Source organism: Lepus europaeus, chromosome 7, assembly GCF_033115175.1.
Source record: "Lepus europaeus isolate LE1 chromosome 7, mLepTim1.pri, whole genome shotgun sequence".
Lineage (NCBI taxonomy): Eukaryota > Metazoa > Chordata > Mammalia > Lagomorpha > Leporidae > Lepus > Lepus europaeus.
This window is the reverse complement of record NC_084833.1, coordinates 96592312-96614758: the sequence shown is the minus strand read 5'-3', so window position 1 is coordinate 96614758 and position 22447 is coordinate 96592312. Positions and strand designations below refer to the sequence as shown.

Genomic DNA, 22447 nt, shown 5'->3' with positions numbered 1-22447 from the left:
TTTTGAAGCAAAAAAAAAAGAAAGAGATTTACCACGCCTAACCTGGGAGTGTCATCTTTGACACACCCTTAACCCTGAGGAACCAAACCCAGCTCTCAGTCCACACTTATCTCAAGCCTCTAAGGCTCCACCGAAAGCAGACAGTCCACTTAATATAGAGCCATAGTGTAACAAGAAAAAACACCACAGTGAAGAAACCAAATATCTCCAACATGCCACACAACAAACGCAAAAACCGAGGTAACAAGAACAAGGAAGACACTATGACGCCCCCAAATGAAAAAGACACCCCAATTCAAGATTATGAAGATGATGAGATAGAAGAAATGCAAGATACGGATTTCAAAAAATTGATAAGAACATTAAGAAGTTCTCAAAAACAAATTCTTGAACTACAGAAATCCTTAATGGACAAGATAGAAAATCTCTCTCATGAAAATGAAATATTAAGGAGGAATCAAAATGAAATGAAACAACTAGTAGAACATGAAACTGTGATAGTGACAAAAAACCACACTGAAATGAAGAACTCAATAGATCAAATGACAAACACATTAGAGAGCCTTAAAAACAGAATGGGCAAAGCAGAAGAGAGAATATCAGACTTAGAAGACAGAGAACAGGAAAGGAAACAGGCAAACCAAAGAAAAGAAGAAGAAATTAGAAATCTAAAAAATATTGTCGGGAATCTACAGGATACTATTAAAAAACCTAATATTCGGGTCCTAGGAGTTCCTGAAGGCATGGAGAGGAAGAAAGGATTAGAAGGCATTTTCAGTGAGATACTAGCAGAAAATTTCCCAGGTTTGGAGAAGGACAGAGGCATCTTAGTACAGGAAGCTTATAGAACCCCTAATAAACATGACCAAAAGAGATCCTCACCACGACACATCGTAATCAAACTCACCACAGTGAAACATAAAGAAAAGATTCTAAAAGGTGCAAGAGAGAAACGTCAGATTACTCTCAGAGGATCTCCAATTAGACTCACAGCAGACTTCTCATCAGAAACCCTACAAGCTAGAAGGGAATGGCGAGATATAGCCCAGGTACTAAGAGAGAAAAACTGCCAGCCCAGAATATTATATCCTGCAAAGCTCTCATTTCTGAATGAAGGTGAAATTAAGACTTTTCATAGCAAACAGAAACTGAAAGAATTTGTTGCCACTCATCCTGCCCTGCAAAAGATGCTTAAAGATGTGTTACACACAGAAATACAGAAACATGGTCACCAATATGAAAGAAGGTAAAGGAAGGAAACCTCACAGCAAAAAATCACAGAAAGCAAAATTTCTCTTTGTCATAGAATTAAACTCTGATGCTCTGTTAAAGCAATGTGTTAAAGTAATCTAAAAACAAAAAGCAATTCAAATCAATTGGCAATCTACAAAAAGAGTTAAAGATTTTAAAAGCTATTATTAGAATTGCTATATTGGTCTATTATGCTATGTTATATGTGTGTACATATTGTATGTCCACATAGGAAATTTTATTAAGAGTTTTATTTTAAATGGCTTATAGATAAGATTGTCCATAAATTTAAGCTGCTAAAATCAATCAAAGATACATTTTAATTCGTGTGACCTGAATCTGTGTATCATATGTTTTAAACTTGTTGGTAGAAAGAAACTAAAAACATTTTAGATGGTTGTGCTTAAGTTTACTGGCTAAACAAACTACACCATGTTAGATATTTAAGAGGTGTTTTCAAATACATGATTCTTAAAATTTATAGAAGGCATTGGACCTTCTGGTAAATGTTTTCTTAAGTTGTAATCTAATGGTTGAAACGGTTTGCTAAGTATTCATGTAACATTGCTATTGTCAGCAAGCGATCTAGGACTTGCTCCCTCATTTCTCTATTCTAAGCCCAACTTATTCTTTCATTTCTCTATTCTCTTCAAGGTAGGAAACTAATTCTATTATGAAGGAATCTGTAGGACGCACAATTTAATCTTTAGACCTTATAAAAGAGATGGCTAACATTTTTCGGTAATAGCATAGCCAAAATAAGAACTTAAATAATAATCTCATAGCTAGATTCACTTCGCCATCAGCGAAGTATACAGTAAGTAGAAAAAACCTCCCTTTCAGACCAAAGGGAAAGAAAGTTTTAAAGTGAGAATATAATTTTCCTCATGGGCATTGTCTACCTTAGAAAAACTTCTACAGAACATGCCTGTGACTATAGACTTGTAGCTCAGGCCACTGAAGATTAGAGATGGGATACAGGCACTCCCTTGACTTGCATCCTCTGGCCTGCTTTAACACAAACCAGGAGGAAAAGAAAGCTAGGCATCAGAAGCAATGGGTGGCAGGCCTATTAATGGCTGATCTGTACAGTGATCTGCCCTCAAGGAGACCCAACAGGCCAGTCCACTGCAGTGGCTTTCAATGTGGTAAGCATGGGATTCAGCAGAAGTCAGCTTGTGAAGAGCCCTGGCAGCTCTGCCAAGAGTTGGATCACTGGAAATGGACCTGCCCTGGAGTCGAAGGATGCCCAGGTCAGAGCCACAGATCTTATTGGCTCTAAGCTGAAAAGCCCTTCACTCAGCCCAACTTCCAAAGTGACCACTGCAGCTGAGGGTATGGTCAAGTAGGGTCAGCAACATTGCAGGCAGAACTGTAAATTTCTTGTTAGAGATGCCACCTGCCTTTACCTGGCCAGCTCTCCTCCCAGGCCAGCCAAGTAACGTAAGTCAACAGAGTGCCTTCCCCTAGGAGGTTCACACCTCCCTTAGGATATACCCCATGTGAAGAGATAGATAGGTCTGGGCCTCTGAACTTACAAGGCCTAAAGCCCACCAGATTATTATCAAGCCCCTTCTGTCAGGTTCTATTTGCCTCTCAATCAGAAAACTTAATTGTAGCTTAGACAGCACCTTTCTTAGCTCCTCTAATAATGACTCTGTCCTTTGTTCTAGACCCTGTCTAGTGCACTTGGGCCTCATTCCTTTGTAATTATAACCTCTACTCTACCACCAATGGCTCTACTCCCAACCTGTGTGTACTGATGGTCCTCTTCCCCACTTAATGCTGTATAACTGTTCAAACCTGGTAAATGCCACTCTTAGGATCATTGGTTACTATCCTCACTCTGTCTTTTATGACCTTGTCTAAATATGATCAGAGTCGGCAAACGTGGAAGGCTTCCATAGCCTAGGCAACTCATGACGACAGCCTAGGGTGGTTACTGGCGCCATAAACTAGAGTGTCAATTTGTTGGGTCAACAACAAGAGCCACTGTGCACTTGCTCCTCATGTGGGATCTCTGTCCTTAATGTGCTGTACATTTTGATTTAATGCTATAACTAGTACTCAAACAGTATGTTTCACTTTGTGTTTCAAGTGGGTGCAAACTGTTGAAATCTTTATACTAAATTGATCTTCTGTATATAAAGAGAATTGAAAATGAATCTTGATGTGAATGGAAGGGGAGAGGGAGCGGGAGAGGGGAGGGTTGTGGGTGGGAGGGAAGTTATGGGAGGGGGAAGTCATTGTAATCCATAAGCTGTACACTGGAAATTTATATTCATTAAATAAAAGTTAAAAAAAAAAAATTGTAAATTTTATGTTAGGTACATTCTATCTCAAATTAAAAAAATTTAAAAAAGGAACATTAGGGCTAGGGTCATCATATTTCCCATAGATGATCTTCTAAGAATGAAAAAGTCCATTAGTTTTCATTAACTCCATAGCTGCAAAAGCTTTATCTTCTAAGTTAAGAGGGTAATTCCAAATATTTAGGGTATTTTGAAAAGAATAGGTACATGAACACAGTCATTTCATAGACGTTTTATAAGAATATAGACTTTAAAAAGCCAATTAAAAAGAAATTAATATGAAATTTCATAATATGACAACATCTGCTTACCTGGTGACAAATATCAGCCATCAATTCAATCAAATTTTCCTTGACAGCAATGTTTCGAGATCCTGAACTATATTTTCCTCTACTCCCTATATAACTTATTTCATTCACTATCAAATCATATAAGTTATATAGGATACTTTGCCATTTTGCTGATTTGTAAGCACCTAAAATTGAAAAAAGTTACAAAGTAATTTATATTACATATCCATTTGCACTGTCAATTTTCTCAATTTGTTCAGCTATTAAGGTACATCATCATCATTAAAAGATAACTGGGCCAACGATTCAGTACTAATTAGTCTCTTCTGACTATAACCTTGACAAACTCTACTTCATAACAGTGCCTATTTCACATCCAAATAACTGTATTTGTTATAAATTTACTTCATATTCTAACAAAAACTCCACCTATGTTCTCTGTTTCATATAAGAATCAAATTCTCCAGGTTTTGTTTAGGAGAAACATATTAGCAGTTCCTATAACAAGTGGACAAATGACACATTATACAGAGTTCTCACCAACTCAGACATCTTTACCAAGACACACTCCAGGCAACTTATGTCCCCCTTAGAATGGTGACTCTATAAAATCTGAAAAGATAATACTCCAACTGTAGTCTGCCCAGTAGGGCTTACAATACGGCTATTAGTTCCCACAAAAAACTTAGCATAAACTCTATTAATGTAGCCTGAAATTATATTTGCTTTTCTGTAGCTACATCATCCTGTCAATTTTCAACTCATCCTAAATATGCAGTTAACTAAAACCCTTAACATATATTTCCTAATAATCCTAATCTTCATGATGGCAAAAAACTAGGAAAAAGACAAAGAACTACAAAATACCACCATTCTTTGACTTATACTGGTTTCATGTACTACCTATAAATCTAAATGTGTTTACTAGAAAAGCCCACGAAACATACACCGCAATTTTAACAAAAAGCAGTTTCCTGCACTTCAGCTGCTATTAATCAATGGGGTATGTTGCTTTAATAAAGTCATTAAACTAGCCCTGAATTGGTCCAAAGCTAGACCAAGTCCAAAGCAATTGCAGACTGAGCTTGAGAACTGATTAAAGCTCCAGTTCTACATGATAACTTTCCTGTCCACTGAATAGATTACACCTTCCAGGCAGTATTCTCTTAACGAAAGACAAATGTAAAGGAATCAGCAGAGACCAATGATTCATTCCCAGTTTTCCCAACCAAGAGCTCTGGGGTAACCATGAAACCCAAAACAGCAATTTCCACTTTGCGTTTCACAAATGAACATATATGTTCCTTGGTAACTGAATAACCTGAGTAGCTGTTTTCAGTACAATGTATTTTCTAATAAAAGCAATATGCAGATAAATTGAATTCTGTTTTCTCTACATGTTTTTCACCCAACAGTCTGTGCCATACTTCTTATACCTAATTATTAATGCATCATCAGCTCTTAGAGCAAACAGCCATTATCTCTTCTATGTGTATACTGAACAAATGGAAAGGCATGATATAATTTGTTATTACTTCTTCAAATTCTAAAAACTGTATGAAAAACATTTTCGTGACCAATATAAAGGAGAGTTATCCAGAGGAAGGTCATATACTTCTACAGGAAAGTGATTTCATACTTAAGCCTTAAGAAACAAATTCAAAACAGTAAAAATTTCTTTTATACCTTTGTCTTCGGTTTTGGCTCCTTTCGGATGATGGATAGAAACTTGCAGTTGAAACAATTCAATAATTACTTCTTTTAAAGAATCATTAAGTCTATGTTGAGCCCAAATATAAAGCAAAGTAGGAAGAATTTCATCTCCTAATTCACAAGCTCGAATTCGACAATTGACGGCTAAAGTCTTCAGAAAGATAATAAGGGCTGCTAAGATATGATTTAAACCTGCAGAACTCTTCTCTTGTCTGTGATGGAAAATATACAAACTCAACTTAGTGTAACAGGACAAAAAAACCTGCATAAATTAAAGAATAACAAAGTTGAATGTTGAAAGAAAAATTTTCAAATAGCCATAGACTCAAAACTTCTGAAGCAATAACTTTCAACAGCCTCGTCTGGACTGTTGAGGAACAGTTTTCTGTTTTTTCACTTTACTTCATTTTTTTTCCTCTTTTACTTTTTTCTTTCCTTTTCTTTTTCGACTAAACAGGAGAGGGATGAGGGGATGAGGAAGAGGCGTGGGAGGAATTACTGTGTTGCAAATGTTGTATTTATGAGATACACACAAATAAATAAAAAAAACCTATTCAGAAAGAAAAATAGCAGCAGCACTACAAAAAAATTAAGTTCTAATCTGTGCTGAGCCCACTTCTATTAGCTTTGCCTGCTATCTAAAAATACACAAAATTGATGTGTAATATCTACCATATGTTTCATATTATAAATCACGTAATGTCACAGAGATATACAACATTAATTTGTACTTAGAAGATACAGTCCTATTTTATCATTAATGCACTATATAATTTTTTAAGATTTATTTGAAAGGCAGAATTACAGAAAGAGAACAGGAGAGACAGAGAGATATCTTCCACCCACTGCCTCACTTCCCAAATAGCCACAACAGCCAGAGCTGGGCAGGTCCAAAGCCAGGAGCCAGCAGCTTCCTCCTGGTCTCCTAAATGCATCAGGAGCCCAAGTACTTGGGCCATCCTCTACTGCTTTCCCAGGCACATTAGCAGGGAGATGGATCAGAAGTGGAGCAGCTGGGAATTGAACTGGTGCCCAAACAGGATGCTGGCATTCCAGGCAGCAGCTTTACCCACTATGCCCCAATGCCAGCCTCAAAATATTATATTCTTAAAATAGAAAAAACATAACTTCTTAGAAGTTATTACACTCTAAGAACAAGACAGATCTCCCATTTAAAAACTGGGGTGAGGGATCGGCACAGTGGCACAGTAGGTTAATCCTCCACCTGTGGCACTGTCATCCTACATGGGCGCTGGTTCTGGTCCTGGCTGCTCCACTTCAAATTCAGCTCTCTGCTATGGCCTGGGAAAGCAGTAGAAGATGGCCCAAGTCCTTGGGTCTCTGCACCACGTGTAAGACCCAGAAGAAGCTCCTGGCTCCTGGCTTCAGACTGGTGCAGCTCCAGCCATTGCAGCTGTTTGGGGAGTGAACCAATGGAGGGAAGACCTTCCTTTCTGTCTCTCCCTCTCACTGTCTCTAACTCTCAAATAAAATAAATAAAATCTTTAAAAAAAAAAAAGTTGGGGTGAGGAGCTGGTGCTGTGGTATAGAGGGTTAAGCCACTGCCTGTGGTGCCAGTGTCCCATATGGGTGCCAGTTTGAGTCCCAGCTGCTCCACTTTTTTTTTTTTTTTTTTACTTGACAGAGTTATAGACAGAGAGAGACAGAGAGAAAAGATCTTCCTTCCGTTGGTTCACTCCCCAAATGGCTGCTACGGCCGACGCTGCGCCAATCCGAAGCCAGGAGCCAGGTGCTTCTTCCTGGTCTCCCATGCAGGTGCAGGAGCCCAAGCACTTGGGCCATCTTCAAAGCCTTCCCAGGCCACAGCAGAGAGCAGGACTGGAAGAGGAGCAACCAGGACTAGAACCTGGCGCCCATATGGAATGCTGGCACCGCAGGCGGAGGATTAACCAAGTGAGCCACGGCGCCAGCCCCCCTAGCTGCTCCACTTCTGATCCAGTTCCCTGTTGGTATACCTGGGAAGCTAGCAGATGATGACCCAGGTCCCTGGGCCCCTGCCACCCATGTAAGAGATCAGGTACAAGTTCTGCCTCTTGGCTTCAGTATGGTCTGGCCCCAGCCAATGTGGCCATTTGGGGAACGAACCAGAAGACAAAAGATTTTCTCTCTGCAACTCTGCCTTACAAAAAAATAAAAATTTGGTGGGCATTTGGCCTAGCCATTAAAGACACCAACATCCCACATCAGAGTGCCTGAGTTTGAGTCCTGGTTCTGCTCCCAATTCCAGACCCCACTATTGCACACCCTGGGAGGCAGAAGGTAATGGTTCAAGTAACTGGATTCCTGCCACTCACATAGGATACCTGGATTGAGTTCCAGGCTCCTGGCTTCCTCCTGGCCCAGCCATGACTCTCCATGGAGTGAGCCTGCAGACAGGAGATATGTCTCTTTCAAATAAATAAAAAAAATTTTAAAGGTAATGTTTTTAGTTACTGAACCTAAAACACAGTTTAGTAAGATCAAATGGGTTTTCAGTTTAAAATCCGAAGATTAGATTACCTTGCATATTGAATAGCCTTGGAAAAAAAATCCAAAAATTTGGAATTTAATCCATCAGTTTGCAAACAGCATCCTTTGGTCACAGCATGAATTATTCTTGCCACCAAAACTCTATTAATGTCCTGTGAAGGTTTCAGATACAGCCTGAGGTACACAGAGAATAATTCTTTAAAAAAAAAAAAAAAGCTATTATTATTTTTTTTAATAAGAAGCTCTAAGTATATTAAGTTCAATGTCACAATTCAACTTAAAAACCCCACAAATACAGGCAAAAGCATTTAAAATTGGATGGATCTATATTTAAAACAGAAAAAGGACTCTGCCAATATTTTAATTTTATATAAGAATGCTCTAAGACAGAAAACCTAGAGGCAACAGAGAATACCAGTTTAAGACACAGATCTCCGATAAGCTACTTCTTTAAGCCTATGTTCCTTCAATGAGGCTTAACACAGCACTTCAGAAACTGCATACTCCAGGTTTTATTTTTTAGAAGTAATGCTGTTTAATTCATAATATATGTAAAAAATGTCTATATCATTGAAGTGCCTGAAATTTTACTCAACTTATAATCTAACAAAGTAGCTGATAGTTTTAAGGATGTTCGCAGAAAATATGAGATTCTTGATCATAGAGAAAGGATCATTTCTCACTCCAATGACAGCAACCAGAGTACCTTCCTTTTGCATCAGTTTCCCAACACCAAAGGCAACATGAAGAAGGACATTTGAGAGTAGAGTGCAAATACTGGGCTGCAATACAGGCAAGAAATCACAACCTTTTTTATAATGAATGCTTTGCATACAAACCTGTTCTCTGAACTAAACCACCATCTCTATTTCCCTAGGCTTTTCACCATCCTTTAAAGAACTGTATGAAAAATGAAACAGCATTTTTGCTTGCACGATGTGTGCAAATGCAAGATATACTGAGAATTCTCTCTCAATAAAATCAAAAGCAAAGTTGCTAAAGTAGGCTGTTCATCCCAAGAGACAAAGTCCTCAGGGAAGAGTAACACCTATGAATATCTTCCATTTCAATTGTGTATGTCATATGAATCTGCATAAATGTTTAAACTCAGAGACATTAAAGAGTAATGACAATGTAAGTACCACAAACACTCCTCAGTGGAAAGCAAATTTTAAAATGATTCCTACTATACTATCTGATGTCAAGGAAAGCAATTATTTGGTGCTTCCCAAGATATCTTCACTGCATCAAATAGCTAGATCATGCTAAAAACCTGAGTTTATATACACAAATTTGGAGAAAAGAAAATGGAGTATCTTCATCATTTCCCTCTTTTTAGTTGATAGGAGGAGAAAGGTAAAATAAGAAAAGTCAACAATTCAACTAACTGCCTCTGATTAAAGCATAGGACTTTATGTTAGCTGGGGAAAACAATCCCAGTTTTCAGAATCCCACATAGACCCCTGGTAGGTGATAAAAAGACTGCCTTAAGACACTCAACAAAAGTCCCAAAAAGAATTTAGCTTCTTTAAAAAAACAGCAATGCATGCCTTTATGAATCCAGTAACAGCCAAAGAAAGGTCAAAAACAGATGGCAAAACAGTATGAAAAAGGAGTTTCTTAAGTCCCCAAAACACCAACATAATTAAATGTAGATTCCTTAGGACTTCATATATTGAGATAGTTATCTGTAAAATGGCAATTATTTCTTCCTCTTCAATCTTTAATCCTTTTATTTCTTTTTCTTAGCTAAATATGCTGATTAGAACTCTCTAATAAAACACAGAACAGAGAAGGCAAGAGCAGACATCCTTGCCTTGCTCCCAATTTGTATTGTGAAATGCTATGGATTTTTCGCTTTCAGTTTTTGATGTTGTGTTCTTTGTCTAATTTATTAAGGTAGAAACTTAGATTACTGGATTGAGACTTTTCTATAACTTTCCAATGCTGGTATTTAATACCCTATGAGCACACCTTTAGTCATATTCCATAAATTTTGAAAAGTTTTAACTTCCATTTTGACGTAGTTCAAAATATATTTTTATTTCCCTTGGTATTTCTCCTTTGAACCATGATTTAGAAGTTTGCTATCTATTTTTCACAAAGAACTATGAATGAAACAGTATGATAAAAAAAAAAAAAAAAGAGGAGAGAAATAAATTTAGAAAAGGCAGTCAGGGAATCGGAATTTAGTCTAGCACTTAAGACACTCACATCAGAGTCCCTGAGTAATGGAATTCCTAACATGCACAAAGGAGATTGAGTTCTAGATTGAGCTTTTGGTTCATGGCTTCTCCCTGGCTCATCCCCAGTGATTACAGACATTTGGGAAATGAACCAAGGATGACAACACTGTGTGTGTGTGTGTGTGTGTTTCTCACTCTTTTTCTCTCAAATGAATCAATGTTTAAAAAAAAAAAAAAAATAGTTGGGGCCAGCACTGGGAAAAAAGGATGACAACACTGTGTGTGTGTGTGTGTGTTTCTCACTTTTTCTCTCAAAATGAATCAATGTTTATAAAAAAAAAAAAGTTGGGGACGGCACTGGGAAATGAACCAAGGATGACAACACTGTGTGTGTGTGTTTCTCACTCTTTTTCTCTCAAATGAACCAACGTTTAAAAAAAAATAGTTGGGGCTGGTGCCGTGGTTCACTTGGTTAATTCTCCGCCTGAGGCGCAGGAATCCCATATGGCACCAGGTTCTACTCCCAGTTGCTCCTCTTCCACTCCAGCTCTCTGCAGTGGCCCAATAAGGCAGTTGGAGGATGGGCCCAAGTGCTTGGGTCCCTGCACCCGCATGGAGACCAGGAGGCAGCACCTGGCTCCTGGCTTCAGACTGGCGTAGCTCTGGCCGTAGTGGCCATTTGCAGGGTGAACCAATGGAAGGAAGACCTTTCTCTCTGTCTCTCTCACTGTCTAACTCTATCTGTCAAATAAAAAAATAATAGTTTAGAAACCAGTGGGTAAAAGAAACTATTAGTAACTGCTAGGGTAGCTGGAGCATAGAAGGGTGGAGAATGACTTTAGTTAAGTCAGAAATTAAAGTGTTTCAAAAACAGAGAAGCTTATTTAGACATAAAAAATTCTGAAACCCATGCATATGGAGGATCTTCAAAAACTTTATGGAGGCTGGCGCTGTGGCTTAACAGGCTAATCCTCCGCCTTGCGGCGCCGGCACACCAGGTTCTAGTCCCGGTCGGGGCGCCGGATTCTATCCCGGTTGCTCCTCTTCCAGGCCAGCTCTCTGCTATGGCCCGGGAAGGCAGTGGAGGATGGCCCAAGTCCTTGGGCCCTGCACCTGCATGGGAGACCAGGAGAAGCACCTGGCTCCTGGCTTTGGATCAGCACGAAACGCCGGCCGCAGCGGCCATTGGAAGGTGAACCAATGGCAAAAAGGAAGACCTTTCTCTCTGTCTCTCTCTACTGTCCACTCTGCCTGTCAAAAAAATAAAAATTAAAAAAAATTAAAAAAAAAACAATGTAATTTACAAACTAATACAATATATAAAATAAAACCTTTATGCTAATGGTTAAAAAAGCATGAATGAGAAATTTTTTAAAAGACTTAAATATCCTGGCACATACAACCTACCTAACTTGAGCCATGGACACACAGAAAACCTAAACAGACCAATAACCAAGACTGAACTCAAATCAGTAATAAAGATCCTCCCAACAAAGAAAAGCCCAGGACCTATGGCTTCACCGCTGAATTCTATCAAACATTTAAAGAACTAACTCCAATTCTTCTCAAGCTATTAAAAACAATCAAAAAGTAGGGAATCCTCCAAAATTCTTCCTTTGAAGCCATATCACCTTAATTCCTAAACCTAAAAATAATACAACAGAGAAAAAGAACTATAGACCAATCTCTCTTATGAACACAGATACAAAAATCCTCAACAAAATACTAGTCAGTCAAATCCAACAATACATCAGAAAGATCATCCACCCAGAACAAGTGGGATTTATTCCTGGTATGCAGGGATGGTTCAACATGCACAAATCAATCACTGTGATACATCATAGTAACAAACTAAAGAACAAAAACCATATGATTATCTCAATAGATGCAGAGAAAGCACTTGACAAAATACAACACCGCTTCACGATGAAAACTTTAAGCAAATTGGGAATAGAAGAAACATTTCTCAACACAACCAAGGCAATTTATGACAAACCCATGGCTAGAACCCTAATGAATGAGGGAAAGTTGGAAGCAATGCCACTGAGATCCAGAACCAGACGAGGGTGCCCACTCTCACCACTGCTTTTCAATACAGTCCTGGAAGGTCTAGCCAGAGCCATTAGACAAGAAAAAGAAGTCAAAGACATACAAATTGGGAAGGAGGTAGTCAAACTATTCTTCATATATGTACAAAGTTAAATGAAAATAGATCTCAATAAAGAATTAAAAGTGAGAATAAGAAAGGGAAGAGGAAGGGGGGGGGGGGGTGGGAGGGCAGGCACAGAGGGACAAATTACCAAGATCCTAAAGTTGTCATTGTGAAATGCATGAGGTTTTCAACTGCACAGCAATATAGTCCTACATAAATTCCTATGGACTTACTTCTAAGGGTGCAGCTTAACAACTATCCACAAGCCCCTAAACCCCTTAAGCTGGCTGATAAAAAATAGCAGCTTAAGTGTCATAAAGATCAAATGGATAGGAGTAAGTGGTAAAGTGACCACATATATAGGATCAAGTGTTAAAGTGATCATATAAATAGGACTGTTTAGAAATAATAATAGAATTAAAAAGGAGTGAAGGCTCCAATATTGGAAGCAGTCCATACAGCAGACTCACAGAATGAAAATCGCTTTAAGTAGCAGTCTCACCTCAAAATCAGCCCTAAAGGCATTCCAGTCTGGCTGGGAAGCCCAGGAGGAGCATTTCAGACATTGAAAGCCAATACACTATGGGAAAAAAAGGTCTTACATAAAGGACCCCAGTGGAAAGAAATGGCCACCAAAGAAGAATGTACTTTTCTCTGAAGGAAGAAGAGTCCATTTTGCTTATGGCCTTGTCAAGCCAGTGAATCCAAAAGGCTTCCATAACCAAAGCAGCTCATGTCAAAAGCCCTTAAGTGATCACTGATGTCATACTTAAGAATGTTATTGTTAAATAAACAAGAGACACTGTGCACTAACTTCCCATGCAGGACCTCTGTCCCCAGAGAGTTGTATCATGAGACTTAATAGTAAAACTTGCCCTCAAGAATCACTTCCATTTAGTTTATTAAATGGAGAATAAAACTATGTCTCTTAAGTTAAAGTTACGTCTAAGAGCTCAAAAGAGATGTACCATTCTTGGGTTCTTCTTCAAAAACAATTAAGTTTCTAAAAGGAAAGAAGGGGAAGGAAGGAAGTGAAAAGAGGAAAGGGAAAAAATAAAAGTGAAATCACCTTCAAGAAGCAATAACATAGAGCAGCCCTTGTCTCAGCTGTTTGGGAACAGGTCTCTAGTTTTTTTAATTCCATTCTTTTTCTTTTTCAGACTAAACAGGAGAGGGAGGAGGAAGAGGGGAGGGTAGATACAGTGGGAAGAATTACTATGTTCCTAATGTTATATTTATGAGATACATACAAACAAACAAACAAAAAAAGACCTAAATAAATGGAGACACATATGTTCATGGAAGACTTCATACTGCTCTGTATTTTCATCAAATATGTTTTTATTGAAGATTTTACTTATTGAACACAGTGCTCATTAGCAAAGCAAGTTTCAGAGAAGGAAGATAACTAAAAAAATAGTTTAAGAACAAGGCTGACTATAACAAGTAACAACAGTTCATTTAAAAATAAAATGTTTCAGAGAAAATGCTAGAGGACAAAATCATAGTAAGGATACTGTGCAAAGGAATGCCACTATTTCAGTTACATTCAGGGTTACAATAGACAATCTAAAAATAACAAAATCATCAATATTACTACAACATTCTAGTGAGAGATCTGGCCAAGTATCCCAGGTATCACTAGCCTACTTTCAAAAGGTTGCCATTTAGGGCCAGCATTGTGGCATAGCAGGTAAAGTTTCTGCCTGCAATGCCTGCATTTCATGTTAGCACTGGTTTGAATACTGGTTTCTCCACTTCCGATCCAGCTCCCTGCTAATGGCCTGGGAAAAGCAGTGGAAGATGGCCCAAGTACCTGTTCCCCGCCACCCACATGGGAGAGTCAGATAAACCTCCAGACTTCCGCCTGGCACAGTCTTGTGTGTGGCAGCCATCTAGAGAGTGAACCAGCAGATAGAAGACTTCTCTAGATCTCTGTCTGTTCTTCTAACTATGCCTTTCAAATAAGATAAAATAAAAATCTTTAAAAAGAGTCACCTGGGTAATGCCAAATCCCACTTGCACTCATTAAGCTCTCTCAGAATTACTGAAACTTTGGAAGTAACAAACTGAAATATCTTGGTATCTGTTAACTTCTTTCCTCAATACCTGTTTTCTCAATGTCTCACTTACAAATTGGAACTACCACCAGCCCCCAAACATTCACTCTACATGTCTACAAAAGTCAGTGGGTCCCGTACATTCTCTAATATATTTGATTTTTATTACCTTAACAGTTACCTAATAATCGCTTAACTTAATCGATGTATTTGTATCTTTCCTTTAATAGTTAAAATACATATCACATCCTTTTCAACCTGAAACTCTTTCACTTTCACGACACTTTTCTTGATTTTCTCCTTTTCACTTTAATCATGGTTGAGTATAGATGTCACTAACCTATGTAACCACCACATCTGAACGCACTTGCATCAAACAGCATTGTAATTTTTGGGGTTTTTTTCCCCTCTGCAACAAAACTGTCAATTTCTTCAAGACAAGGATAACAACTTTTAACTTTGTAATACCAGTAACAAGGCAAGTACCTAATATTTTAGTAATTAAATAGTTCAGGAGGTACACAATAAAAATTAGAGGACAGATTCTATAATCCTAATTTTACAAATTGACTGCTTTTTAGGTGAATTTCACTTCACAAGGAAAAATTCAAACACAACCTTCAAAACTTACCTAGCCACTGCTGCTGTGGTATTTCACACCAGTATTTTCTCACTGAAAGAATGTCTTTCAGTAATATATTGCTACAATCAGCTCCATAAATGCCACCATTAGATGAATCTTTCACTGTTTCCATGATATAATTCAAAAGTTCTTGACATTTTAACCTGGGTGCTCCTATTTAAAAATAAACAAATTAATTAAAACACATAATCTTGACAAAAATAAATACACTTTGAATGGCAGCTATTTAAAAAATGTCTTATGAGAAATTACTATTAACTAACTTCTTTCTCACAGAGCATGGATTAGCAAACTGGACAATAAGCAAAATTCACCCATTTGACTGTTTTCATAAAAAAATTTATTGGAATAAGTCACATTCATTTACTTATTGTCTGTGGCTACTTTTTCAATGAAACAGCAAAGGCGAATCTCAGCTGATCCATTTCCAATCTAGCTCCTAGTTAATCAGCATGGGAAGGCAATGCATTATGGTCTGAGCGCCTGGGTCCCTGACACCCATGTGGGAAACCATAATGGAACTCCTGGCTTTTGCGTGGCTCAGAACTGGCTGTTGCACCCATTTGGGGTGTGAACTAGCAAAGAAATCTCTCTGCTTCTCTTTCAAGTAAATAAATAAATAAATACTTGGAGGAATAAAACCAGCAGAGTAACTGAGGGTATACGGCCCATAAAGTAAAAAACATTCACTATATAGCACCTTTACAGAAAGTATACCAATCCTGTAGGAAATATAGCAAAAACAATCATTCTTCTATCTTTAGTAATTCATAATTTCCTTTTGTTTGTTTTTAAAGATTTATTTATTTGAAAGTCAGAGAAAGGGAGAGACAGACAAAATTACTTCCATCAGTTGGTTCACTCCCAAGATGGCCCCAACAGCCATTTTTCCCAAGCCATTAGCAGGGAGCTGGAATACAGCTCAGTGGCTTCATCGACTACACCATAGTGCAAGTCCCAGTAATTCCTAATTTCTAAAATAAGACCTGAAATGATCCAAAGCATCTTGGCACTATATGAAGGATGAATTTAATAAAACATAAGATTACAAGGAGGATATTTAGCTTGAAAAGCAAAATTATTTCAAGGTCTTATAATGGTATTTATGGCACACAAACATATGGCTGTGAAGCAGCTCATGGGACATAGCTTTCCTTTTTCTGCCTTTCAAATAAAACAATTTTAATTAATTATAAGAAACAGAAATTAGAGTTAGCAGTCTTGTCTCACCATTTTTATCATAATCAGATCACTCATGTAACAGTAACTAATTAGGCCATTTGTGTATGATACATAATTTCACTTACTTTTATTTGCACATTTGATGAAGTACTTGACCAAACTACTGATTTCTTGCATCTTTTTTTGCCTGGATGCTTGTGTTGAGGCTGATACATTTGGTTTTGCTGTTTTCAGACATTCTGTTTCTTTCTGAATATATTTCTGTAAAAATCTTCAAATAAAATGAAATTTCAGAAAATGCTTAAATTATTAAAATAGTTTCAAAACATTCTTCATGCCATCACAAAGGGCATCTTTAAGCCATATACTTGAATTCAATATATCAGTTAGAGGCAACGATTAAATCTTTTTGAAGACCTAACTCTGTAATACCAATATAAAGTCTACAAAGGTCCTAATCTGTATCCTCCATGATTTTGTACTGCTTTACTGTCTGCTTTCTCATTTTATCATTAGAAGCTACAATGCTAGTAAGGATTCTCAATTCTCTCTTCAAGTTTTTTGTTATTTTGTTAATGATATTTCTAGCATTTAAATGAAGCCCAACTAGAATATATTCATAACCTGACAGAAGTAGCAGGTGCCTATCTGACCTACCCAATAGTTTATACAAAATATGAGTATTCATCTTCAGGTAATAAATGACTTTGTGGTATTTAAAATAAACTAAGTAATCAGAGGAAAAGCACGTCTATTTTTCATGTCAAATGTATTCAAATCTGTAATTATTCAACTATCAAATCAGAACTTTAAAAAGATCGTGTTCTAAACAAAGACAGGTAAAACTCCCATTTCTTTGTGACTGCAAATGTTTATATTTAACTAGTATTTCTAGTATTCTACATTAACTAGATAACTGATTTTCTTTCTTAAAGCTTACAACTTGTTTCTAGTCATAAATGGACTTCATGGTTAAAAACTATATCTTGATTTTAAAAATACATCATTGCTGTTTGCCAATCCTATTGAGCAATCAATTTTGTCATTTTGTTGACATAACTGTTTTTCAACTGCATTCATATGGAAGTATTCTAAACTTTTTTACATGTTTTATTATAATTTAACATATGGCAGTTATGATCTTAGCAATATTTAAAGATGTCAAAGTAGTAATTAGATTATAACTTTTTTTTCTATTTTTTTTTTTTTTTATGCCCCTGCTGCTAGGTCAGGAGCAACACGCCCTAACCAAGTGGTTCTCCAACCTCAGTGTGCATCAGTTACCCAGAGGCCTTGTTTTTTTTTTTTTTTTTTTGACGGGCAGAGTGGATAGTGAGAGAGAGAGACAGAGAGGAAGGTCTTCCTTTTTGCTGTTGGTTCACCCTCCAATGGCCGCTGCAGCCAGCGCATCGCGCTGATCCGAAGCCAGGAGCCAGGTGCTTCTCCTGGTCTCCCTTGCAGGTGCAGGGCCCAAGCACTTGGGCCATCCTCCACTGCCTTCCCGGGCCATAGCAGAGAGCTGGCCTGGAAGAGGGGCAACCGGGATAGAGTCTGGCGCCCCAACCGGGACTAGAACCCAGTGTGCCGGCGCCGCAAGGTGGAGGATTAGCCTGTTAAGCCACGGCGCCGACCAACATTTTTTCTAATTTGAAATAGCCTTTTGAACTTAATTGACATGAAGTGAATTCTCTATCTTGAGATATTTCAAACACATTTTATTAATCAAATGATTTAAAATTTTAAACATTCTATACAAATATCCTTTAAAAATTATGCTTTGGGTGATTAAGTGCCAATTTCATATACAAAACACAAAATGACATACAGGGTGCAGAGATAAACAGAAATACACAAAAACAGTAATATCACAACTGAAATAAAAATGAAAGAGCAAATAAGGACAGTAAAAAAAATTAGGATAAAATACCTAAAAACAGCATCCCAATTTAAATATTTTCCTTGTTTCGAATCTGAATGCCGATCTAACTGTTGAACTGTTTCTGGATCCCGAATCAAGCGTTTAAATTTCTCAACTTCTTTCTAAAAATGAAAAAATTAATAAAATAATGGGATAACAGTCACACACTTGTTTCAAGTAAAGATTAAATTTAAAGTAAAGATTAAATAGGTAATTTATCACCCTTCGTTCTGTAGCTCTATCATGTTCGAGATGACGGCAGCAAATAAGCAGATCATTAAGTGCTAGACTCATGGCTCAGAGTTTCAGAACACACATTACTATCTGTAAAATACATACATATAAAAATTATTTTACATTTTGGTACTAATATATAGTCATACCTAATAGTACAATAACAGGTACATTGTGATTAAGGGCATAATAACTTTTCTTAACATTTCCATATTTAATATGAAGTTTAGAATATATCAGAGCAATGTTTCAACACAAAAAGGATTGTTTTTGGGCACAAGGATAAAAACGCAAGTAATTTGCTTTACTACGCTGAGACCTAAGAAACGTGACACTTGAATTCAGACAGAGACGAACAGAAAAGAGCCAGAAAAAAAATAAGGCAAAGACCACTTGATAGTTTAATGTTTACAATGAACGATTTAAAAGGACGTTTGTAGGGCCGGTGCTGTGGCACAACAGGTTAAAGCTCCAGTCTGCAGCTCCTGGCTCCTGGCTTTGGACCAGCTCAGCTCCGGCTGTTGCAGCCATTTGGGGAGTAAACTAGCAGATGGAAGACCTCTGCCTCTACCTCTCTGTAACTCTTTCAAATACTTTTTTTTTTTTTTTTTTTTTGACAGGCAGAGTGGATAGTGAGAGAGAGAGAGACAGAGAGGAAGGTCTTCCTTTTTTTTGCCGTTGGTTCACCATCCAATGGCCGCTGCGGCCGGCGCATCGCGCTGATCCGAAGCTTGGAGCCAGGTGCTTCTCCTGGTCTCCCATGCGGGTGCAGGGCCCAAGCACTTGGGCCATCCTCCACTGCCTTCCCGGGCCATAGCAGAGAGCTGGCCTGGAAGAGGGGCAACCGGTATAGAATCCGGCGCTCCAACCGGGACTAGAACCCAGTGTGCCGGCGCCGCAAGGCGGAGGATTAGCCTGTTGAGCCACGGCGCCGACCCCAAATAAATTTTCTTTTAACAAAAAGGATCTTTGCATGAAGGCATTATGACATAGCAGGTAAAGCCATCACCAGGATGACAGAATCCCATACGGGTGCCAGTTTGGGTCCTGACTGCTCCACTTCTGATCCAGCTCCTTGATAACGGTCTGGGAAAAGCCGAAGATGGCCCAAGTACTTGGGCCCCTGCCAACCAATGGGAGACCAGGAAGATACACCTGGCTTCAGCCTTGCCCAGCCCCAGCCGTTGTGTCCAACTTGGGAGTGAACCAGCATATTGAAGACATCTACCTCTCCCTCTCTAATTCTTTGAAATAAATAATCTTAAAAAAAAATCTTTGACTTGTCATTTTGCTCTGCCAAAATGATATGTAGGAAATTATCAGAGTTATTAAGCATTGCCCAGCACTTACATCTCAACTAGCATTATGGTTCTCAAATTAGGATGAAAATTATATTCCTGGTTTAAAAGGAAATTATTTCCTATCGTGATGTCCCTTGTAAATATCAAAGATCAACTTTATGATACCATACCTTGACTACATTGCAGTAGCTCTCCTTCTTTTAGGTTTTTTAATATAATCAAATACTCTTTTGATATAATTTTTAAAAATTTTTCCCAACAGCATTCTGCTTTACTGCTTTTGATCTAACCCTTTATACAAAGCAGCTTCATTTTGTTATATGTATGTACATTATATATACACACATACAAACATCTCAAAAATGCCAAGGTAGGGGACATGCATATTGAACAACTGTTACATCGGTACTTGGGATGGCAGCATCCCATATCAGAGTACCAGGCTGGAGTCTCAGCTGCTCTGCTTCTGATCCAGCTTCCTACTAATGCACATGCACCATGGGAGACAACAGGCAATCATCTCTGTCATCTACATGGAAGACCCAGATTCAGTTCCAGGCCTCCTCCTGGCTGTTGCAGGCACCTGGAGAATGAACCAGCTGATGTAGGTTCTCTGTCTCCTTATCTGACTTCCAAGTAAAATCTTTAAAAAATTAAAAGTTGGGGGGCCCAGTGCTGTAGCATAGCAGGTAAAGCCACCACCTACAGTGCCAGCATCCCATATGGGCGCTGGATCGAGTCCTGGCTGCGCTACTTCCAATCCAGCTCTCTGCTATGGCCTGGCAAAGCAGTAGAATATGGCCCAAGTCCTTGGGCCCCTGCACCCACATGGGAGACCCAGAGAAAGCTCCTGGCTTTCAGTTCAGTGCAGCTCCGGCTGTTGTGGCCAATTGGGGAGCGAACCAGTGGATGGAAGACCTCTCTCTCTGCCTCTCCTTCTGTGTGTAACTCTTTCAAAATAAATAAATAAATCTTTAAAAAAAAAAAGTTGGGGAAAGTCCTTCTCCCATTTATACATCTAAATCTACTCAATCTTTCAAGATCAAGTATGTTTATCTGCCCCTACATAATCTTATGCAATCTCAAAACTGGGAGAAACTGAGACTATGCTCCATTTCCAAAGGTAGGAATCCCTCCTACAAAATTACCCTACTTAAAATACTCAGTGCGTTGCAAAGTTCCCCCAAAAGACTGCCCAACTGATTGGTAGACAGTTGTAATTCTCTTCTCCATTTGTACTCATCGGTTCTTCTGAACTGTTACCACTTTTCCAACTTCCACTTCATTCTACTGCAGATAACAGGTTTTTATGTACATGACAGTCTTCTTCACTTGTCTGTATCACTCTTGAGGACGAGGACCCGTTTTTTATTTTTCCATTCCTTTAAGTTTTATTTAGGAATTTTCCTATTTCTGAAGTTAAAGCTCCTTTGACTGAGTCAATATGGAAAATGAAACTGGTGTTCTAACCAATGAAAATAACAACAATATCCAAAGAACCTTAGGGGTAGGCAACTTAATTTCCAAATACACAAAGATGCAATGTAGGAAAAAAAAAAAATGCACATTTACTGAACAGGTGATACTTTCACTAACAGGAAGCCCTAAATCTGCCTTTATTATTTCAAGCTATGGCTTTTCCAAATTTACTCTTCTCCCTAGTTTCTTTTTTTTTTTTTTTTTTTTTTTTTTTTGATAGGCAGAGTGGACAGTGAGAGACAGACAGAGAAAGGTCTTCCTTTTTCCGTTGGTTCACCCCCCAGTGGCCGCTGCGGCTGGCGCGCTGCAGTGGGCACACCACACTGATCAGAAGCCAGGAGCCAAGTGCCTCTCGTGGTCTCCCATGTGGGTGCAGGGCCCAAGGACAGGAAGAGGAGCCACCAGGACAGAATCTGGTGTGCCGGCGCCGCAGGCAGAGGATTAGCCTATAGAGCCACGGCGCCCGCCCATTCTCCCTAGTTTCTTAAATATTAATTATTTTAAAGGAAACAAAATAGTTCAGTACTATCAAAATAAACAGAAGATAGGGCCGGTGCCAGGTACTAGTCCCAGTTACTCCTCTTCCAGTCCAGCTCTCTACTGTGGCCTGGGCATGCAGTGGAGGACGGCCCAAGTGCTTGGCCCCCTGCACCCGCATAGGCGACCAGGAAGAGGCGCCTGGCTCCTGGCTTCGAATCGGCGCAGCACCGGCCGGAGTGACCATTAGAGGAGTGAACCAACAGAAGGAAGACCTTTCTCTCTGTTTCTCTCTCTCTCTCTCTCACTATCTATAACTCTGCCTCTCTTTGTCTCTCTCTGTCTCTCTCTCTCTCTCACTGTCTAACTCTGCCTGGCCAAAAACAATAAAAAATGAAAAATAAATAAATAAATAAATAAACAGAAGATATTCCTTCATTGATACAAACAATATAGTACCTTGAACACAGTAGTGCATAGTAAATATCAGGGACAGCTAGACAAATCAATGAAACATATAAATCCTGTTTTCATGAAATTCTACCTAGAGGTAGAAAATAAACTGATAAATCAATGCATAATTCCAAAATGTGATATATACTGTTAAAAACTAAATTCTTAAAACTGAAGGATACTAGGGGCCGGTGCTTTGGGGCAGTAGGTTAAAACCCTGGCCTGAAGCACTGGCATCCCATATGGGCGTCAGTTCTAATCCCAGCTGCTCCTTTTCGGAACCAGCTCTCTGCTACGGCCTGGGAT

At 38.6% G+C, this 22447-nt stretch overlaps 1 protein-coding gene across 1 annotated transcript in view; it reads right to left on the bottom strand.

The window, feature by feature from the left end:
• ATM (ATM serine/threonine kinase) overlaps positions 1-22447 on the bottom strand; it is a 156645-nt gene that overhangs the window by 131508 nt on the left and 2690 nt on the right. The window contains 7 exon segments of the mRNA XM_062196965.1: positions 3875-4038; positions 5540-5778; positions 8087-8252; positions 15086-15250; positions 16405-16550; positions 18207-18319; positions 18420-18521. Coding sequence (XP_062052949.1) covers positions 3875-4038; positions 5540-5778; positions 8087-8252; positions 15086-15250; positions 16405-16550; positions 18207-18319; positions 18420-18491 — 1065 coding nt within the window. The 5' untranslated portion in view covers positions 18492-18521.